General features: G+C 39.5%; 1 protein-coding gene across 1 annotated transcript in view; it reads right to left on the reverse strand.

Moving 5' to 3' along the window:
* The window catches only part of LOC124153533, a 937,775-nt gene that overhangs the window by 703,517 nt on the left and 214,690 nt on the right, over positions 1-19,568 (reverse strand). The window contains exon 2 of the mRNA XM_046526794.1: positions 13,012-13,087. Within this exon, the coding sequence (XP_046382750.1) occupies positions 13,012-13,087 (76 nt within the window). The remainder of the gene's footprint in view (positions 1-13,011; positions 13,088-19,568) is intronic.

Here is a 19,568-nt window from a genome sequence, read left to right on the forward strand (position 1 = left end):
GGAGGCATGCCGTATCACGAATAGGTCTTCAAGGATTTAAAAGAACTATAAAAAGTATACGATTAAATATTTAACTCTTTAATCAATATTTTCAGAATTTATTATGCAGTAAAACTGTCGAGAATTAGCTTCCTCTAGGTCTTTATGTCGATAGCAGCTCAAGCTTCTCTAATAGCCTCCATATTCTCCACATGAAACCCGGATCTTAATTCAAAGTTACCAAATGATATGGAAAAGAAGCTTTCCATTTTAGACGAAGCAACAATTTACTGTCCAGCACGGCTTCATGGAAATATCGAAGGCGACACACAGATGTTATGTTTGGGCTTTCACACTATTCATTTCGCTGGAAATGTATTAAGCGCGTGAGGTTTTCTATTCTCGGTCGAGGCATCGCGTTCACCCGTAATGTATTCGCGGTTGATATATTCCCTTGCGCCTTGACTGCGTACTACTTCCTTCCGGATGACTTTTTTCACCAGAAAACCGCACAATTTCTCGAAACCGTCATATCTTGCGATTCAGTCACGTCTCGTTTCCCCGTCTTTCGCAAAAGAGGACACAGTGTGGTTTGCATCTGCCTCCTGCTCTCGCCTCGATTGACTGTCTTGTCTCGCGTTTCTTTGCTTCAGGTTTTTTTATTCGCTGCCGCCGGCGCACAAATTCTTTCCAAGCACGGAAGCGTCTCGGCGAGGAAAAGCGGCGGAATTCTCCTCCAATCGGCGTTTCACCATTTGAAATGTTAAGAGCCACGGGCAAAAAAAAGTCGGTTGCAGATGAATTTTATGCGTGAAGTGGAAATAATAATTCACGCGGAAACAGAAAATTCTTCGCTAACATTCAGCATTTAGTAGGTATATACATAAAGCAGGAGTGTTTCGATAAAAATGCATATAAAATGACGAAGAGTCCATATTCGTACCATTACGACATAAAATTGAAAAATCACAAAAACCTGTTTGAATGAATTACTTTATGACATAAGTATACGGAACTTAATTACTGTCACAGAAAAAATTAATGGAGGAAGGTATGGCAGAATTGCTGCTCAGGTGGCATAGGGCGAGAGCCTCGTGTGTTCACGAGAATCGAGTGATGCTAAAGATGAAATCATTGCTTTAAAATCAACAGAAAATACAACACTAAAAAAAGAGGGTCACTAAAAAATGTTCCTTCTGTATTGCGAGCAGGTATTTGGGTCATGGTTAACAATGAAGAAATATTTTATTCTGCTCGGAAAGCGGGATGATAAGAATCGTGAACAGCTTTGAGCTGGATATTACAATAGGTACATGAATTACCTAAGGGCTGATTTTACTCAATAAAAATAGCCTATTTCTGGACAAAAAGGCGGTAATAAACTGCACAAGAACTACAGGTTAGATTCCAAAAGTAATGAATTTTGAGTTTCCCCTACCGTGCGTTAGGGATAACTTACTAATATTTTTCCCAGATATGTGGAAATAGGGTCTAGTTTTTGGGATTCAGTTCGCGGAATGGCACTCACGATTGGAAATTTTCTCTCATCCTAAGAGTCCCCATCTAACTCCTGATGACGCCAAGGTAGGAGGTGAAACAATGTCATCGTACCACCACACGAGAGAGGCGAAACCCGGGTGTAGCAATAGAACCACAACCCTTTTGACCTCACTAAAGCCCAGCGGCACTAAAAAAAAGTCCAATTGCAACATCCAGAAGTAACAGCCTTGAAATTTGGAAAGAGTCCTCAAAGCCTACGAATTGAGTGCGGCTGTGAAACATGGGCTCTGGGTCAAGAGGATAAGGAGAGACGAGTTCATTCAAACTATGGTGTCATAGACGAGTGTCAAAAATGGAGGATGTTGGATGCAAAAGCTACAAGGAAATGAGGGAGAAGGCGGAGAGACGGGAAGAATGGAGTGTCAACCATTCAAGCTGCTGCACACCAATCTTAGGATTTCATACCAGTGGAGGATAGCCAATGAAATTGCTAGTTCATTGATTTCAAAAGTACGGAAAATGTAAACGGTAACCTGACGGAAATCACAACTCGATGAGGTTTAAAGACTCACCACCCGTAACGAGACATATACTGCCGTCGTCTTCTCAATGACCTCGAGAGGGTTATCACGAATTGACACAGCCCATCTGCTCGTCTCGAAAACTTGAACGGACGGAGTGCTCAAAGAGAGAGAAGGAGAGAAGTAGGTAGGCTTTGAAAGGGTTTTCCTGCTCCTCCTCTGGAATCCCGAGAGGACAAGCGGCGCGCATTAAGCCGCCTTTGTATCACCTGCGCTCAACGGGGCAAGCGGAGGGGCATTGGGTCACGTGACACGAGCGGCACCCCGTTGCCTCGACAACGCACGGACCAAACAAATCCGAGGGAGAGAGGTCGCGGAGGAGGATGGGAGGGAAGAGGGTTGGGGGTCGAATAGGAAGTGGACGGTGGGAGAGACGAGGGCGTAGTGGGGGAAATAAAGATACAAAATAAAACTAAGTTTTTATAGATAACAGCGTTTTTATCGCGAACAAAAAAAATAGAAGTAAATTTTTGTTCAATCAATTTTTCAATGAACTTAGATGTAAACAAATTTGTCGTTATCTATCATTCTCATTCCTTTAAACGATCGCAACACCATGCCTTGATGGGATTGTGGTGGCCTTCTTTGTTAACTAATCTCCATATTTAATTTTAAATTCTGAATAACAATCGAGATAAAATTAAAGTCGTAATAAAAGTATATAATATCGTATCATATTGCATTGTCATCTGGTTCTGAGTTATCCTAAAAATTTCAGCTTGATAGCTAATCGGAAAGTGGGTAAAAATTGAGTTGTAAGATTTGACCCGGAGAAGACGATAAAAAAAACAAAGCGAGTGTATAAAAACGTTGTAAAAATTACTAATGGAGAGTTCACTCGGTGGGCGATTTTGTTAATCAACATTAGATGAACAAAATTAACATAGGCAATGATATCGATGCTTGGCATCGAACAATTTAATCGATAGCCATCAACTGCCAACCGTCGGTACTGCTGAACCAGATTTAATTCATCAAGCAGAAATTGTCTGAAGTCGAAATGTTAGATTCTTAACGCGAAGTTGTAAAATACATTGGTTTAATGTAAGTGAAAAATATCAATTCAACTCAAGACACTTCATTTAATTACCATTAGATCATAAAAGTATTGTTGCACAGAGTAAACATAAATAAATATATTTGGTCGCCAAGCAACAAACAACTGCAGAATAAGAAATAACAACAGGAAATTGTCGAATTGCTTATTAATAACGTTGACCATCAATGCCTATGAGCAAACGACTGTGTTTTCATGGATAAAATTTGTTGTTGTTGGTTGATCATCGATAATCATGACAAGTCACGATCGATTCACGACTGAAATGGAATGAATACCAACTTAAGACTGGTTTCCATGTCGACGTTGAGTGCTACAGCTTTCGACTATTACTCTCAACTCGCGCACGTGGACAGTGACTGTGAAGCGCAATTAGGGCAATGTTCTCTTCGCAGAGCTGAGAACCAAAGATCGTTTCACAATCGAGATTAGATGGTCCATGGACAATCCGTTGACCATTGAAATAAAGTTACCCACGCCAGCCATTGGCCACCATATCTTCGGTGGGCAAATCCAACGGTGCAGTCTTCAACTAGTTTGATCATAAATAATGACTGCACCGAGACGTAGAGGGCTGAGAAGAGTAGGTGAGGAAAGCAGAGGTTTGGATGAAAAGGATTAGGGAAGGGGTTCAAGAAATGAACCCTGAAGGAGTCTTGAGGCGCCGCGGGAGATGGCCAGCTACAGAACTAAGCTGGGAAGGGGATGGAGGACGTCGTAAGGGAGGTCGCTTCAAACGAAGGATGAAGGAGGTCAACAAAAGGCTCTTGTCTGTTGCCCCAGGAAACTTAGTTACATTCGGCGACTGCACAGAACACTCACACACAAGACGGTGGGGAGAAGAAGCAAGGGTGTCGGCGTGTCTAAGACATTCCGTTAGAGTGGCAGTCACGTTCCAGATTAACTCTCCTTCCATCTCCCCATCCCTACGCCTACGTTTCTTTTTTCACCTCCCTGCGTTCCTCACGCCATCCTCCTTCCAACACACACATACCATCCACCACCTCCAAATTCTTTTTCCAAACCTCCGACATCATTAGTCTCCTCCCTTGGAATTGCTGAGCGCTTCCGCTTTTATCGCTACGGATCGTGAAGGACAAGTCCTTACCAAACTCGCGGTCTCTACCGGTTAAAACCAGGGAGAGTTCGTAAAACACCCGAGCAATGAGCTCAATAACACTAAACCATAACGAAAGGGAATAACATGCAAGGTATAAAACCACAAGTATTAATGTTTAAATGCCAAATCTAATTTTAATCGTAAATTATTATTTTAACCGCCATAAGATCCGACTCATTCTGTTTCCAAATGCTTTTCTATTGCTCTATAAATCCTATCGTGGGACACGCCCACAAATTCTGTCTCTCAAATTCATTACTTCTCATTCCTCGGCTACAGCCTCAAATAATTCCCTACAAAACCCATGATTCCGATTGGTGTATGAGCTCTGCAAAACAGTGGCAATGGAAGACTTGAAAATGCTCTCCTTATTATATATCTGCATTAGGCTGATTCAAATAGCATTCAATGAACGGGTATCACGATACGTTTTAAATAAAATATACAATATGGAGCAGATGGGAGACGACCGATTTTAGCTTTTTTCGGAAAACGTAATAGAAAGGTGAAAATTCATAGCATTAACTGTGAAGCAATATTAAATAAAGGGAAATCAGTGGAAAAAGCAAGGCAAAGAATACTTAAATTTATAAAATCAAGATCAGAGTTACGCTCTCCTGACCGATTCAAAACAGGCATTCGAATTAAGACGTCACCGCTGACATACCTTGGACAGAAATTGAGCGGAAATTACAGAATATGGAATATGATAATGATTCATGGCGTTGATATGATGGTTTCACAAAAGCTTGACATAAAGATATTAAACTCCCAGTGGCATTGCGATGCGTTAAGCGTGAGAGACATTTTAAAGAAAAGATCTCTTTGTCACCGCCAAAAGATATTTCATCCGTTTTTGTCGAATCGTGATCCATTTTTATTCGGAATTAAATAACTTTTAATGGTGAAAGAAAAAAATACTCATCCACATTTTTTGAGTTGCGTAAAAGATTGCGAGAAAATCTGTCGCATCTGGAAATCGCAGCAAGCTGTTTTTAACGAACGAAAATTTCGAAGGAAATTGAACGTTTCCAGTACTTTACAAAGATATTTCTGTAAAGGGATATCGGCACAACTTTCTGACTTCTCTTGAAACGCTATTTCGAGTTCTTGGCTTTTAATCTGCAGCAATAGTAACGATAAAAATTTTCTAAATAACTTTTCATTAACAAATTGGCACTCCCAAATGCATTCGCCTCTCATTAAGGAGAAAATGCTTCACATTGACCGTTGCGAAGAGTAGGGAAAATTACGCCGCGTGTAATTCTGTCTCCTTTTCACCAATAAAAAGAGAATCCGTTTTTATAATTCTGTTTTATTTTCCTCAATAAAAGGATATACATGTTTTTATTAGGCGAGAGCCGCAGAGAAACTTAAAAACGAACTTTTTTTACAAAGCAATCATGCATTCTGAGTTTTTTTTACTGCATGCTACCATTTTTAACGGTAATTTTGTTTGAAAACAAAAAATACCAACGGAGTTACGTCATTACGGCGTTACAATTTTTTATCAGAAATAAGTAAATGCATTAATGCGTTAAAATAACAATCGCAACATTCGTCAGGAAAATAGTTATATTATAGAGAGCATATTTTATAAACTGTAGGCGTAGTTTGCAGCCTTAAATGCTAAATAGGTGCCTGTAATGCTACAAGGCATGAATATAATCATAGTTAAACTGCACTGAAACTGTTATCGCGGATCACATAATGAGGTATCTCTTATAGGCTTCAATAAACACGGAACGCCTAGCATGACGCTAAAGCGACCGCAAGCGTCTACGGCCAAGAGGAAAATCGCCAACCACTGGCCGAAAAGCAATCCGTTATGACCTCAGCACTTAGGACGGGCGCGGTATCTCACCCGCGCCGTGTCATCGCTGGACCTCGATATGTCGATCAACGCATCCCTACACACACAGCCTTCCACCCCCGTATCACCCCTCGCTCCAAAATCGACTTATATCGCAACTGCCAATCGCGTCGTACATACTTCGGGCTGTTCACGCATGATCTACCACGTCTCGCATCCCATACAGACGAGTTAAAGGCGTTCATCTGCCTTAAAAAGGTAAACGCTAAAACCAGGAAATTCCTGAGGTACACAGACACGTCTTTGAAGGATCATCCATCACCCTCACGAAGCTGCGGGAAGGAATCGGTTTGACGCCACGACCGCTATCGCCAATTATCCACATCTGGAAAGAAACTTACGCGTCACTCATTTTTCCAAATGTTCTACAGGTGACTGCCCCTCTACCAAGTGTTTTTTTATTCAACCACAGAAACCTAGTTTCACACTTCCTCGGAGGACTTCCAATTTTTTTCCATTCTATTGTTCCTAAAAAAAAAGTCTTCTAAAAAAAAAGAAAATGCCCATAGTTCGAGTCAACGGTTTTCATCTATTGTGTGGTCCTTTATCATAGTGGCGAATTCTTTGACAGAAAAGCAATTTTTCTCCTTTCTATCGCTTTCAGGATAACGATACAAAGATTCGGAGTCGACTTCAAAGTATCTAGGTCGTTTGAGAAGCCACGCCGACGGTTTTTGGATGGCCCGAATGTGAGGACAAAGGAAAGAGAAAATTCCATTATCATCACACGCTTTAATGGAAAATTTCCATTACATCCTTCCGAAATTAAAGTTTTAGGATTACCTCAGAACACTGGTCTCGTCTATGATGTCAATAGATAAATGATGTAGTCGCGTCACACGCACGCACGAACGGTACCATACTGACTTTGCTGAATAGAATGATTTAAAATTCGGAAAAATGACATCCAACTACGGACTGATGCTATAAATAATTGCAAAATTATCATAGAATTTTGTTTGTATGATTGGTTCAGTCATCTCTTTCATTAAAATACCGTCAATCCCCAGTAATCAGTAACTGAAATAAAATGAAGCTATTCACAGAATCTTTCCATCTTTATTTTTCTGAATTCATTGACGGAGGTTTTACCATTGAATTTGATTTCGAAAAATATCCATCTTAAGAGGGAAATTACAATTTTAGCCATTTGAAAAGGTGATATGTAAAGGTTATCATTTGATTGAGAAACTGTCTTGCAAAATGATAGCCACTGCAACTAGAATTACCGCCCTAACATTTATGATAAAAATCATGGTAACCACAAATTTTATAAAGAAATAGGCAGAAAAAAAAACAATTTCATGTTCATCTTTCAGAAAATGAAATATTAGCCACACCAACTCGTAGGAAATCAGCAGGAGCGATACCTTTCATTCCTTTTTATATTTTATTCGGGAGAAGGTAAAATTATTCTTTTTTTAAACTAATAAAAATAGAATATCTTAATAATCAGATGCTGTAACTCGTGACGGAAGGTTAGGGACTGCTGCTCCTGAAAAAGTTAAATGTGTCATGAGAGCGAGATTTTTTACATTATTTTTAACTGTTTATGCTTCTGATTTCAATTTCATTCCAAAAAGTACATTCAGCTCTAAGCAGAAAATAACAATGGAAGCCACTTGCAAATAAAATATCCTCGTAAGCCACATCTCGAGAGAACGTTAACGATGTATTAATTTTCCAAACAATGGGTGCATATCCTAGCAGCTATAAAAATACATGTTTCAAGATACAAGAGTCACTTGAGGGTCTGCCAAATACTGAGTGCAATCAGACCATATGAAGGAGTAATGAAACTTCTCGATTCGAACCCTTCCCTACTTATCACATGAGAATGTTGATCAGCAACTTGACATTAGCCCTCACCAAACTCATTGTCATAATTTGAGAGCCAAAAGCCAGCAATTACAACCTAGTGGTACCAGAATCGACATTAGCTGAGCTACACGAGACAACAGCTTGTGTTGTCTCGGTTGTGACTGAAACGCGGAAAAAAATGTGAAAAATCATTTGCACGTCCGAGATAACGAAAACTTTGGACCTCTTCCCCATGAAATGCGCAGAGAGTCTCATGGATCCGATCCTCACATTCTAGTGATAAGGAAAGGGAACGCACTTTCAAGTAACACAAAAGAGTAGAACTCATTCCGCTTCCAAACCGCTCAGGGCCTATCGCACCATCTTCCGTTCTATCCGACTCCATCCATTCCCTACAACAATAGCGTACATTATGGATGCCTGACTGTGTTCTAGTTCCAAATCCCTTTCTTTTTCATCCTTGAAAAATTCTTCAATTCCTTTTCAACGTACTTATTCGCTCTTCTTTATAAGTCACTCTCTCCCTCTCACTATTCTTCTTATCTCACCAAGTCCAGTAGGTTGGATGATCTGTTAGCGAGACTGTCGTTCGTTAGCATTTTCGACTTTTAGTAAAGCTCAAGGAGGTAAAGATTAATTATTCACTTATGTAATTCGATTATTATAAGGGGTGGATGAACTTATGAACTTATAAATATGACTCTGGAGAGTCGATATTTAGCAATGTTGAGCGAAAAGTGTGACTGTAGCAAGACGCACAATGTGACCACGACCACACAAAATGCGGATATTGAGTAAAATTTTTATTCGATTCTCTCCAAAACTTGTGAGGTGGGGCTTTCTTGTTTTCTGACACTAAATTGGAATAACATTAGCGAAATTTCATAGCTAGGCAAATATTTCACGAAGGGAGAGAATTCACTTGGAAGGGGTAAACAAACAAATGCAATTTTCCCAACAGTACAAAGAATTATGGGTAACATTGATGCAGAAGACAGATATGCAATGGAGAGAAAATATTTAAAGAGTCAAGCAAGCAGTGTAGAGAAGAGGCCATGGTCCGGTGGAAGTGCTCGAGTTGCATTATTTAGTACATTTTTTCCACCTGTTGTGGAATAAATATTCATAAACATGCGGTAATAAACAAGATCAACTGATGTTATCTGAATGTATTAAATTTAAGCTGATTGTATTGACGGAGAAATACAAATTCGCGAATACGAAAAGTGGTTCCCTCACTACAAAAAAAAATCAGTTTCGAGAAAGGAGTCATTTAACGTCAAGAAAAGTAAAATAGATAATCATAAAATTACCCATTAACTAGAAAAAAAAGGCCCAAGCTCGCAACACACATGAAAAATATTAACTACCTTATCTTGAATGTAACCTGCGAAGGATAAAATGAACTTGTGCCAAGTAATATTTGAATTGTGGAAGTAATAATTTTCTGGAAAAAAAGCATTTTTGCGCCTAGACGGTTGGAAAATTCGTTGTACTTCCTGAAAAAATTGATACCAAAAGGGTAAATGGAAGAAGCGACACACTCAATTTCGAGGGATTAGGAAATCTTCGCACCACCATTGTCTCTCTATCTAGCGCACCAAAATATAAGAAGAGAGTGTGTAGTACTCTACAACATCAAAAAACTAAAGCAGATCTTTTCATAAATGTCCATTGCACTCACTCACAAACCATTTGAATATTTGCAGAAAATAAGTGAAAATAGGAAAAACATAGACATTAGTCCGAATTAGCATTGTAGGGGAGATATTTGAAAAATCCTGCCAAAAATCATAAATAACCTATCTTTAAGGAATATGATACCTCTTGCCATGTTTTTTGCTCATTTTTTAGGTTTTGAGGATGTAATATGAAATTTTATATTTTGAATTTCCTAAGAAAATTATTCTACCAAGGACGAGGAAGATTACATTATTTTACATATTATTTTATTACATATTAGTATTTCCATAACAGTGTGCAAAAGCAGAGAGTATCACCAGAGAAATATATACTGTCAAAGATTCTACTCGAAAGTAGGTTTGGATATAGAACTTAGCCACATGCGTGAGAATTTCAATCTTTCGGCTTACGAGTGCCGATTCCTTTCCCTGGTCTTGGAGACCTTGGATTCACCCTCGATTTGAAACCGGGGCCCATCCAAACGCTCTACCCACCATTTCTGTAGAGATCTACGAGGAGGGCGTGTCTTGTATTTACGAGTACTGTATTGCTTCGTGGGGAGCATGTTTTGTATTTCACCTTTACCTCTTTCTCTACTCATTCGTCAACACGACGACGTTTCCTCCGCCTCTCCTCGGCCTTTAATGCGTGACTTTACGTGACCCTTCTTCCAAGACGCTCCTTTTTGAGTTTCAAGAGGCAACCCTTATCCCATATGTGAGTCCTTGAAGGGATTCGGAGCCATCAAACCACTTTGGAAATCCTCGAAGCACAGACTCAGCGGCGTCGCAACATACTCCATTCCCCCCTGGAATTGGTCTTTACATAATGGGAGGAGGCCAAACCCCTCCCCTACCTCCACACACGCTTATTCCACCTTTACTTCTACCTCTTTCAAATCATCAAAATGAATTCCAAACAGGAATAACAGTCATTTCGATTACCCTTTCGGAATTTTTTAGTCAGAGTGTACTACGACTAAAAAATTCCGAAAGGGTAAGCGAAGTAAGTCACTCTATGAAATTAAAAATATAAAAATATCTGGCTTCATAAAGTAAGCGGACAAAAAGATAAGATTCCCATAATTACTTCCCGTCTCACTCACTAAAGCTTCAATACTGGAAGCTAAAATAGAGGAATTTATGAAAAGATATAAAAATTTTACCAGTACAAAGGGTGAAGTGCTTTTATGGAAATTGAATGAACATGGATTTTTGAAGTTTCCTCATCGTATTTCTGTGCCAGTAATTATCGAATTTAATTTATGTTAAAACACCAACATTTTTAATTGCATTACACCAACACTGAAACTGCTGTCGATAGTCCACACAGATACCCCTAAAGCCTGTTTACTAGAGGTGGGACAATGATAATGTACTCCTTTGGTAGGAAAGAAAAAAATATAGAGATAAAAACTAATCTGTGGAAGTTACATATATTATTAAAACGCTTGTGTTTAAAATGCCTTATTAAGTTGGTAATCAAACTATAGACAGTGAGTCTTTTAATTTAACACTGAAGGAAGAATAATTCAAAGGAAGATACTAAAAAATAGTTCCTAGTCTCCGCTAAAAAAATAATATTAGTTAAAATATACGCTAAATGATATAGTACCTCAGCGACGCCAGAAAATCATCCGAGGATATATTTCGTGCCTCCTGGGATACCAATAACTTCAAAAATCACGAGGCAAACGATTCGTCATAAAAATGAATTTACAGTAATTAAATGCTCAAATACAAATAAGAAGTATTAATACTAAGTAAGATATTCACATATTCCGTAACGGAGAATTTTCATGCCTCGACGAGCTCACTGCCTGGATGCATGCCCCTTGAGTGCCCCTTCAACACACTCTTCAAGCTTACACCACCGCGTCGCCGTCTGAGGATCTCACATTCAAACCAGACGCGGCTGAACTCGTCTTTAGGCCCAATCGTCGGCGGCGATTAGCGGCGAACGTCTGCGGGAGATAATCCTGACCGCGGCTTCGACAGGGCGCTATTGGGGTTTTTGAGACGGCAGGGTTGGCGGGGTTTCTTGGAAGTAGAGGGAGAGATACCTCTGCAACGCCAAAAGCAGGCTCGGAGAGATGCATTAAAATATTCCTGCCCGAATCCATCTCTCGCCGAATATTCTCGTTACAAAGTCTCGCCCCTTCCGGTATCAGTCCGCAGAACTTTTGGCGGCGGGCGGATTTCCTCTGTAAAAGGGTTTGCCCCCCAGAGGGCTTCTGACAACAGAATCGCTGCTTGAAATGCCATTACTGAATGAAGAACTTCACTTCTCTCCAACACTGCACAATGTGCAGTGCAGTGCACACGCTGGGAAATACTCATCGACAGCAATTAGGGAAGAGGCAAAACATATCAATCTCGTAAAGGCAACACTGAAAATACGAGTTCACTACATTGGCAAGTACGACAGTGTCTTGTGTTCAAATCCATACATTCAAATACATCCCCTAAAATTTTGTGAGCAAAACTATTTTTATTGGAGGCTTCATTGGATTGATACAATTTCAAATCAACGTTGGAGGCTTGAGCAAGAGTTATGAGGTAACAGCAGGCATGAAGCCAAAATACAAGCGATAACTCTCCTCTTCAAATTATCGCTTGTATTTTGGCTTCATGCCTGCTGTAAACCACATTTCCCCGTACAAGATCCTACTCGGATGTGACCAGAGACTCAAGTAATATGAGCTACAAAGACGACATCAAAAGATGAACTACCTTTACACTACATTCAGAGATTCAATAAGATGGTTGGTCATTATTTCCATGAGCTTAAGGTAGAGATGGGAAGAGCCCGTGAAAAAGAAACATGGGAATGTCTTGCAACTAAAAATATGTTTAATTGGTCCCAATTTCGCAACCAAGGTCTCAAAAAATAATGAATTGAACGAAGAGATCCACTAAAAAAAGGGGGCAGGTTAAGCTGAAGTTATTTTCTTTTCTTTTTCTTAATTACCTACTGAGTAAAAGACGTAGTGAAATGCCAAAATCCACGACCGTAAACCTTGCTTTTTACTCAAAGTCCATCTTAAATTGGCGGGACAATGACGAGTTAGAAATAAGACACTTCACCGCCATGCTGCATCTCCTACTTGGAGGCGACCATAGACTCAAGTCAAATGAGCTACAAAGATGTCATGAGGAGATGAACCACCTTTGACTCGGGCAAGATATTTCGAGTTGAGCCAAGTAAGCACATTGCGAGCGCGGATCCCTTCCCCACCTCACGGCATCCCTGCCGTCTGCATTAAGAAGGCGGGAGCAGCAGCATGTCGTCGGGCGATTCGCTGGCGCCACACACCGCGAGAACAATTCCCCGCTCCAAGTCACACTCAGCGCGGGGCGAGGGAGGGTGGGAGAGTGAAATGGAGACGAGCACTCACCATGAAGCGCCTTCAAGTACGCCTTGCCGGCGTTGATGAGCTGACGGGCCCCCGGGTTGAATTTGTCCAGGATGTTCTGAAACGAAAGGAAGCACACTGTTATTAAGAGGGTTCTCTCTCCCACACTTCCCTCAGCGAGTGACACCGGAAAAATATCCCGCTTTATGGAGGAACAAAGTGTAGGCCTTAGAACTTGTTTTAAAGATGTTCATTATTACTATTTTTCTTATTACCGATAAGGAAAACCATTTTAACAATAACTCAAGCTCAGCTATTGACTAATACACTTTTCTAATATTGCTCCGAGTACTTTATTATCGCCATTAACTTAAATTGCCCGATTTTATCAGTAATTTTTAAACTTGTTTATTTATACTTATTTCGTACGTCATATACTAATTGAATACAATATTATATATTGCTTATTGCCTCATTCATTTTATTTACTCATTGAAGCATGATATCAATGTTTCAAGTCGTGTGATTTCTAAATTTTGAAACAATATGGAGAACTAGCTGCTAAAAATAAAGTGGGTCCAATCGTATTTAAAGTGGTTTAAATACTTAAACTTTAGTGGTGGTCCATGAACTTATTTTTATTAATAATATATTAAAACTCTCACGGGGAAGAGGGGGTTCTCCAGGGCAATAAATTTAGTTCTAATTCTAACTCTTCTCCTGCTCTCAGACCGCACTCACTAAAATCTCGACACCCATTCCACCACTGCATCGGAATAGACGTGGAAAAAACGTGATATGACCTCTTATCCACTCTTCTACGTCCATTCTCTTAAACAGCACTTATGACACACTAATAAAAACGAGATACACCGAAAACCGTAGGAACCTATCGGAATGGTGCATTCCAAAATCAAAATGAGTAAAATTTCTCTTCAATCCGTTATCCAGCACAATACCGTGGCCTCCCTCTCTATCGTTCTATTATAGCTCACATCTCTCATTTTCGAAAACTGTGAAGAAAAAAGCTAACGGTCTGCCACACAAAAGAATGCTATTGTTCAAAATATGGTTCATAATACAATAAAAACGTATGGCTCTAAACGAGGATCAATTTTCATAAAATCTAATTAACTAGAAATGATGACTTACCCACGACCTTTGTGGTACTTATCACCATTCTTTCTCTGAATTATGAATTACACCAAGGAATTTATTGACCTTATTTTCAAAAAAGGAATTCGAACGTGAGCAAAGCTAGTTTATAGACGAAAACAATATTACTCGTCCACTCAAGAATACCACACCTTTTGTTACGACCACAAAATAAAACCATTGAATTTCATGAAGCATATTTTCGTTGATTGATGACCCAATTTTGAAGGTCGAAGAAGAATTCCACGAAACTCGTTTACTATCCTTCATAGGCTGATGTACCACGGTAAGCATCACAAGAAGATCTGTATCGTTGGAAATACAACACATTAACTACAATTACAATTTTCGAATGAAACATAATGTAATAAAATATTAAATTCCGAAATTCTCTTTGATTTTCTATAATCGCATTCAGATTTATTGCAATCAAGAGAAATACTGTTCCACTTGCTATAGCTATAACATGAACTCGAGAAGCATTTCAGGGTACTAACCTGAAATTAAGATACTTCAAAAGTGCGAAAAATCCACAGAGAATCATTCGCCTTGACCGGATAATAATAATAAATACTTCGAAAGAGTGTATTCGGAAGGATAAATTTGACACAAGAAACGCATGAAAAACGACACCCGGATATTCTATTCATCATATTCGAACGGGTGAAAAAGATCAATCACACAAATAAGGATGCTTATGTAAAAAAGAAAGGAAAGGAGCAGTGGCGTAGCCAGGAATTCCGTTCGGGGGGGGGGAGGTCCAAAATCACGGGGAAAGTTTTTGAAAAACAGTATACTAAGTAGAGGGTTTTAAACCTATTTTAACACTTTTCACAATCGAAAAAACTTCATTCGTCTAAGAAATATTTTGTAAATTCATGATTTTTCAATATTTTGTTTTCTTTTATGAAGGAAAATAATTGTGTTTTTATATTTCGGTGGGGTCCGGACCCCCCGGAAACCCTCTTTGGCTACGCCACTGGAATGGGATGGAAATAAACCAGTGGAGGGGAAGGAGATAAGGAAACCAAGAGGAGAGCACTAAATTTCAGCACTTTCTGCGGGGTTAAGCTAAAGCCACGAAGGTTGCCCAAGGAGTGCGCATTATCGTGCCTCAGAAAATAAATGCACAAGTGCTGGTGGAACGTTAGAATTTGCTGCGGGCTTTTTTTTATATTTTATTATTTCTAAAAAGATAGACGGAAGGCGATGAGTGTCCCGAGTGGATTATATGGGTACTAGGGGATCGTATTTATGGAGCCTAAATGCACGGCGGTTAGGTTTTTAGCGCCGTCGAGCGGGAAGTAAAACTGGAAAAGGAAGATATGGTCTGATAAAATTCACCCCGGCGCTTAATATGCGTGCGTTAACTGCCGCTCGTTGAGAGATAATTTTGAAACGGTTTCTGCTGGCATTATATACCGGCTGGGAAAGATAGTGAGCCTACATTAACGGTTATCCAAATATAGCCACCGTACAAGTTCACGAGTAAAAAAAATGATCAAACGGAGAAATTCAGAGTTTGTAGTTTATCAGCTGTAAATTTGTACTGCATTCTATGCGAAGGGTGAAAGATAATGTTAGCCTCCATCTGCATTTGGAAAAATACAGGCAATTTCCACCTATGAAGTGGCATATACGCTTGTACAATTATGAGTGGAAGTTGCCAGCGATTTTTTCAACTGCATCCATACACGGCTTACACTCCATTTCGTCTGAAGTATCAAATTACGTTAAACTCCTCCTGTTTTTTTACTATTCTTTACAATCGTTAGATCAAATATATTCTTCATAGTTATCTAATATTCATTGCACTGACTCGTCGAACTTTGAAAAAGCTATTACATGGGAAAAATTCTAAACGCAAATGTAATAAAAGTCTCCATAAAACAGATTAATAGTTCAAAGAAAGCTTCCAATTCATTAACCGATTTCAAAATATGCCATCTATCATTACTTTTAAGCAAAACAGCTCATAAAGTAATTCATGAATTTTTTTCGCTCGAAACAGCCGTTATGGCCGTCTTCATAAAAAAAAGCCTTGGCATTATTATAGTGGACTTTATCCGTAATGTGGCGCATTTATTGATAAAAAATAGGAATATAATGAAACACATTGGTTTAAGGAGGCTATACATTAAATAAATATTCACCTGGACTTAAATACGATAATAATTAGCAATGACCACAATTTACCAGGCCAGTTAGCATTTTTTTGGCACACAATGTAAACAGGCTATTCTTCATGCGGGAGGAGTGAACCATATATGTTTGACAAAATAGTGTATATTTATACTGTACAAAATGAGCGGGATGGACTTGAATAACTGAGCAAGAATATCTTAGACACTCTTGAAGAACTTAAGTGTATTATATGCTTAGCCCCTGAAAATGAACGTCAATGTTCAAATTAATCTAAAAATAATACTGAAAAATAGAATCCGAACCAAAACAAAATTTCAAAAACCATTTCAAAATAAAACTTGCCATTCTTCCAACAATACCTATTTTCTTCTGACCGAGGTCATAAATGAGTAACGCAATTATATTTCTGCACATTAAAAAAATTAACAACCATATATTGAAAAAAAACTTTCAAATCTTTACAAAAAAATATCACGAAAATCCTTACCTACCCATAAATTTCCAAAAGCAAAATCATACTTGCCACCGTATGAAACTTCCCACACATCCATTCGAAAAACCAACCCGTATCAATATAAATCTGCATGATAAAGGCATTGGTTTCTTGAAGGGGACGGACTACAAAAGCAACGATGCAAATAACGACACCGCGACATTATACATTCGTCGGGTGATTGAGCATATTGTGATGCAATTCTCTGGGCGAAAGGGATCTTTTAAAAGCTCTGCAGCAGTCTGAACCGTAGCGGCAGCGATGACGGCAGGGTAAGGGGGAGGGGGGGCGACGGAGAGTTGGATTCGTAGCGATGAACGGAAGACGTTGAATGGTAGCAATCGCGGAGAGGGATATGAAGAAAGGAAACGGACGGAAGAGGACGAGGGGGTTGCGAGAAAAGCATAAGTGAGAGGGAGAGGAGGAGGCTGGAGTGAGTGAGTTGAGTTAGATACGGGAGTGGGTGGCGTCTGTAAGGAAGTGCGGAGGACAAGGTGGTGGCGTGCGACGGAAGAGGAAAGTCGGAATAAATGAACCTAACGAGGTGTTCTTCGCCCCATTGCAGTGCAGGGGAAGAGGCCGAGGAGGAGTAAGAGGAATACCACCGTGAAATGAGCAAACAGGAGGAAATGAAGAAGAGGACGGGAAGAGTTGGAGAGAGAGACAGAGAGAGGGTGGAAACTTTCGTTAACGGAAAAAGAGGGTTGGGGCGAATCAGACTGCGAGTGGCGAGGGGGACGGGAGTGTCTGCGAAGGAGCAAGCCAAACCTTCCAGGAGGTCGACTGGGAAATGAGGATGTAGTAAGGTGAGGAGGAGACTCGGAAGGAACGCATGTCGTGACGGAAGGAGCACGAAGGAACAAGGGTTGATAACACGACACGAGAACAGGGGGAGAGTGAGAGGGGAAAGTCCAAAGGGTGGATGGGGTTCGAGCAGGGGGTTGCGTGAAGTGTGTTTAAGGGTGCCTCGTAATCTCACCACCTACCGCTTATTACGTCGACTAAGAATGTGAAGACCTCCTCTCACACCGTAATAGTGAGGATAAAACTACTAGCAGGGGATCAGATCGGAGCGATGGGAATAATGTTGGCTACCCATATAGAGTGTCCAAGTTGAAATCCAGGACTTTTTCCCGACTTGGGCGCTTTGCGGAGTTCAAACACAGCTGTCCGTTAACCCATTATAATCCAATGTTGCTTCTAAGTGATATCAAAAATGTATAAATTATCAGTTTCATTCGGGAAAATTTTAAACCACGTGGAATTTTGTGCTGTAAAGTTGAATGGTGAAATATGTAGCACCCGCAATAATGAAGATTCAGTAGATAATTTTCACTTTTTTAAAACAGAATATTTGAATTTTAATTTTTCCCATAAACAGATCTGAGTTAGGAATGGTTAAGGAAAAAGAGTGGAGATTCAAATGTTAAAAATCATTCTAAATTGATGGGCTCATATAGCTGCATAGTTTCACCAATAATTGTCTCATAAGTTTCGATAATTTAGAAAAATTTTATAGCGGCAGGATTCTGACCTGATGGCTAAGGAGTCTATCTCTAACTACCCTAATTATGCTCGAATAAAATTCGATTAAAAATCTATTTCGTTTGTATATATTTCTATTTTATCGACATTTGTGTGTCAAACTTTGACTCCACGAGAACACGATTTTTTAACTGCAGCATATTGAAGAATAAAATGACCGAATTTTATATTGTGACTGCATATGCTGCACTTCCATGAAGTTGAGCAAATAAAAATCGCCTACCGTTTCACGTCTCAAAAGTCACTTTCATGGTATGCATGACATTTAAAGGCGATAGGTATAACCAACGGACTCTCCGAGGGTGGGAATATGCCGTAAAAATGATAAACTTACACAAGATATTTCCTTCTCTATCGTACAGTACTAGCATATTATCTTTCCAAATGCTATTTCGGTAACCGAAGAAAATGGCAACTGAATTGGAATCCAGTAACCGAGATACACCCCTCAAGCTATTTGAAACGCTCATTGTTTTGGTTCCAGACTGATATCAGAAGTGACATTAACAAGTAGCGTTAGGAGACGTTATTACAGGAGAATCACAAACGCACCCACACGAATAACTTTACATTCCAGAACTTTGAGCCACGGCGTTTGACGAGATGCATGACGCTTGTTTGCTCGGTGAATCGAGAATTCTCAGAGTTCTGCTCTTGATTCTCAGTCAATAAGGGATCAAACAAGGAAAACAGCCTCAGCTGTCATCTCCAAACGATATGCCTTTCGAGTGAACGAATCAAAGGTGAGCAGTATCGGTTGATGTTCGCCTCTTTGAGCTTCCAATCACAGATATGCATGTACTGCGGAAAATGAGAGATGATGAGTTCAAACGAGAGTTACTCAGAATGGATATGACGCGGGAAGTTTATTTTAAAGCGCGAGATATATCTGATCTAAAAAAAAGATAATATTAACACGTAGTAAACATCAATGTAACATTTTTATTCCAATTTCGCCCTACTCGAATTGACGAGGCTATTTTCAATTTTTTTTGCATTCTTTTTTTTTATACTTGGCCTGACAAGAAAATGTACCTGTGATTAATACGTAGTAAAATATTACCAAAAGGTCAACTTTAGTGAATTAGAAACCTTCGCAAACAAACTCTCAACCTCTTAAAAATGAATAATTAACAAAGGTATTAAGGTTAATTCTGAATACATTTTTTGGTTTTCCATCCAAATTTATGCGGAGCGTCATATTGGGCAGTTAGGCGTAAGAGTTGGCGCAGGGGAGATAGGTGCAGGAGTGGACAGCAAG

This window comes from Ischnura elegans, chromosome 1 (assembly GCF_921293095.1).
Source record: "Ischnura elegans chromosome 1, ioIscEleg1.1, whole genome shotgun sequence".
Classification (NCBI taxonomy): Eukaryota; Metazoa; Arthropoda; class Insecta; order Odonata; family Coenagrionidae; genus Ischnura; species Ischnura elegans.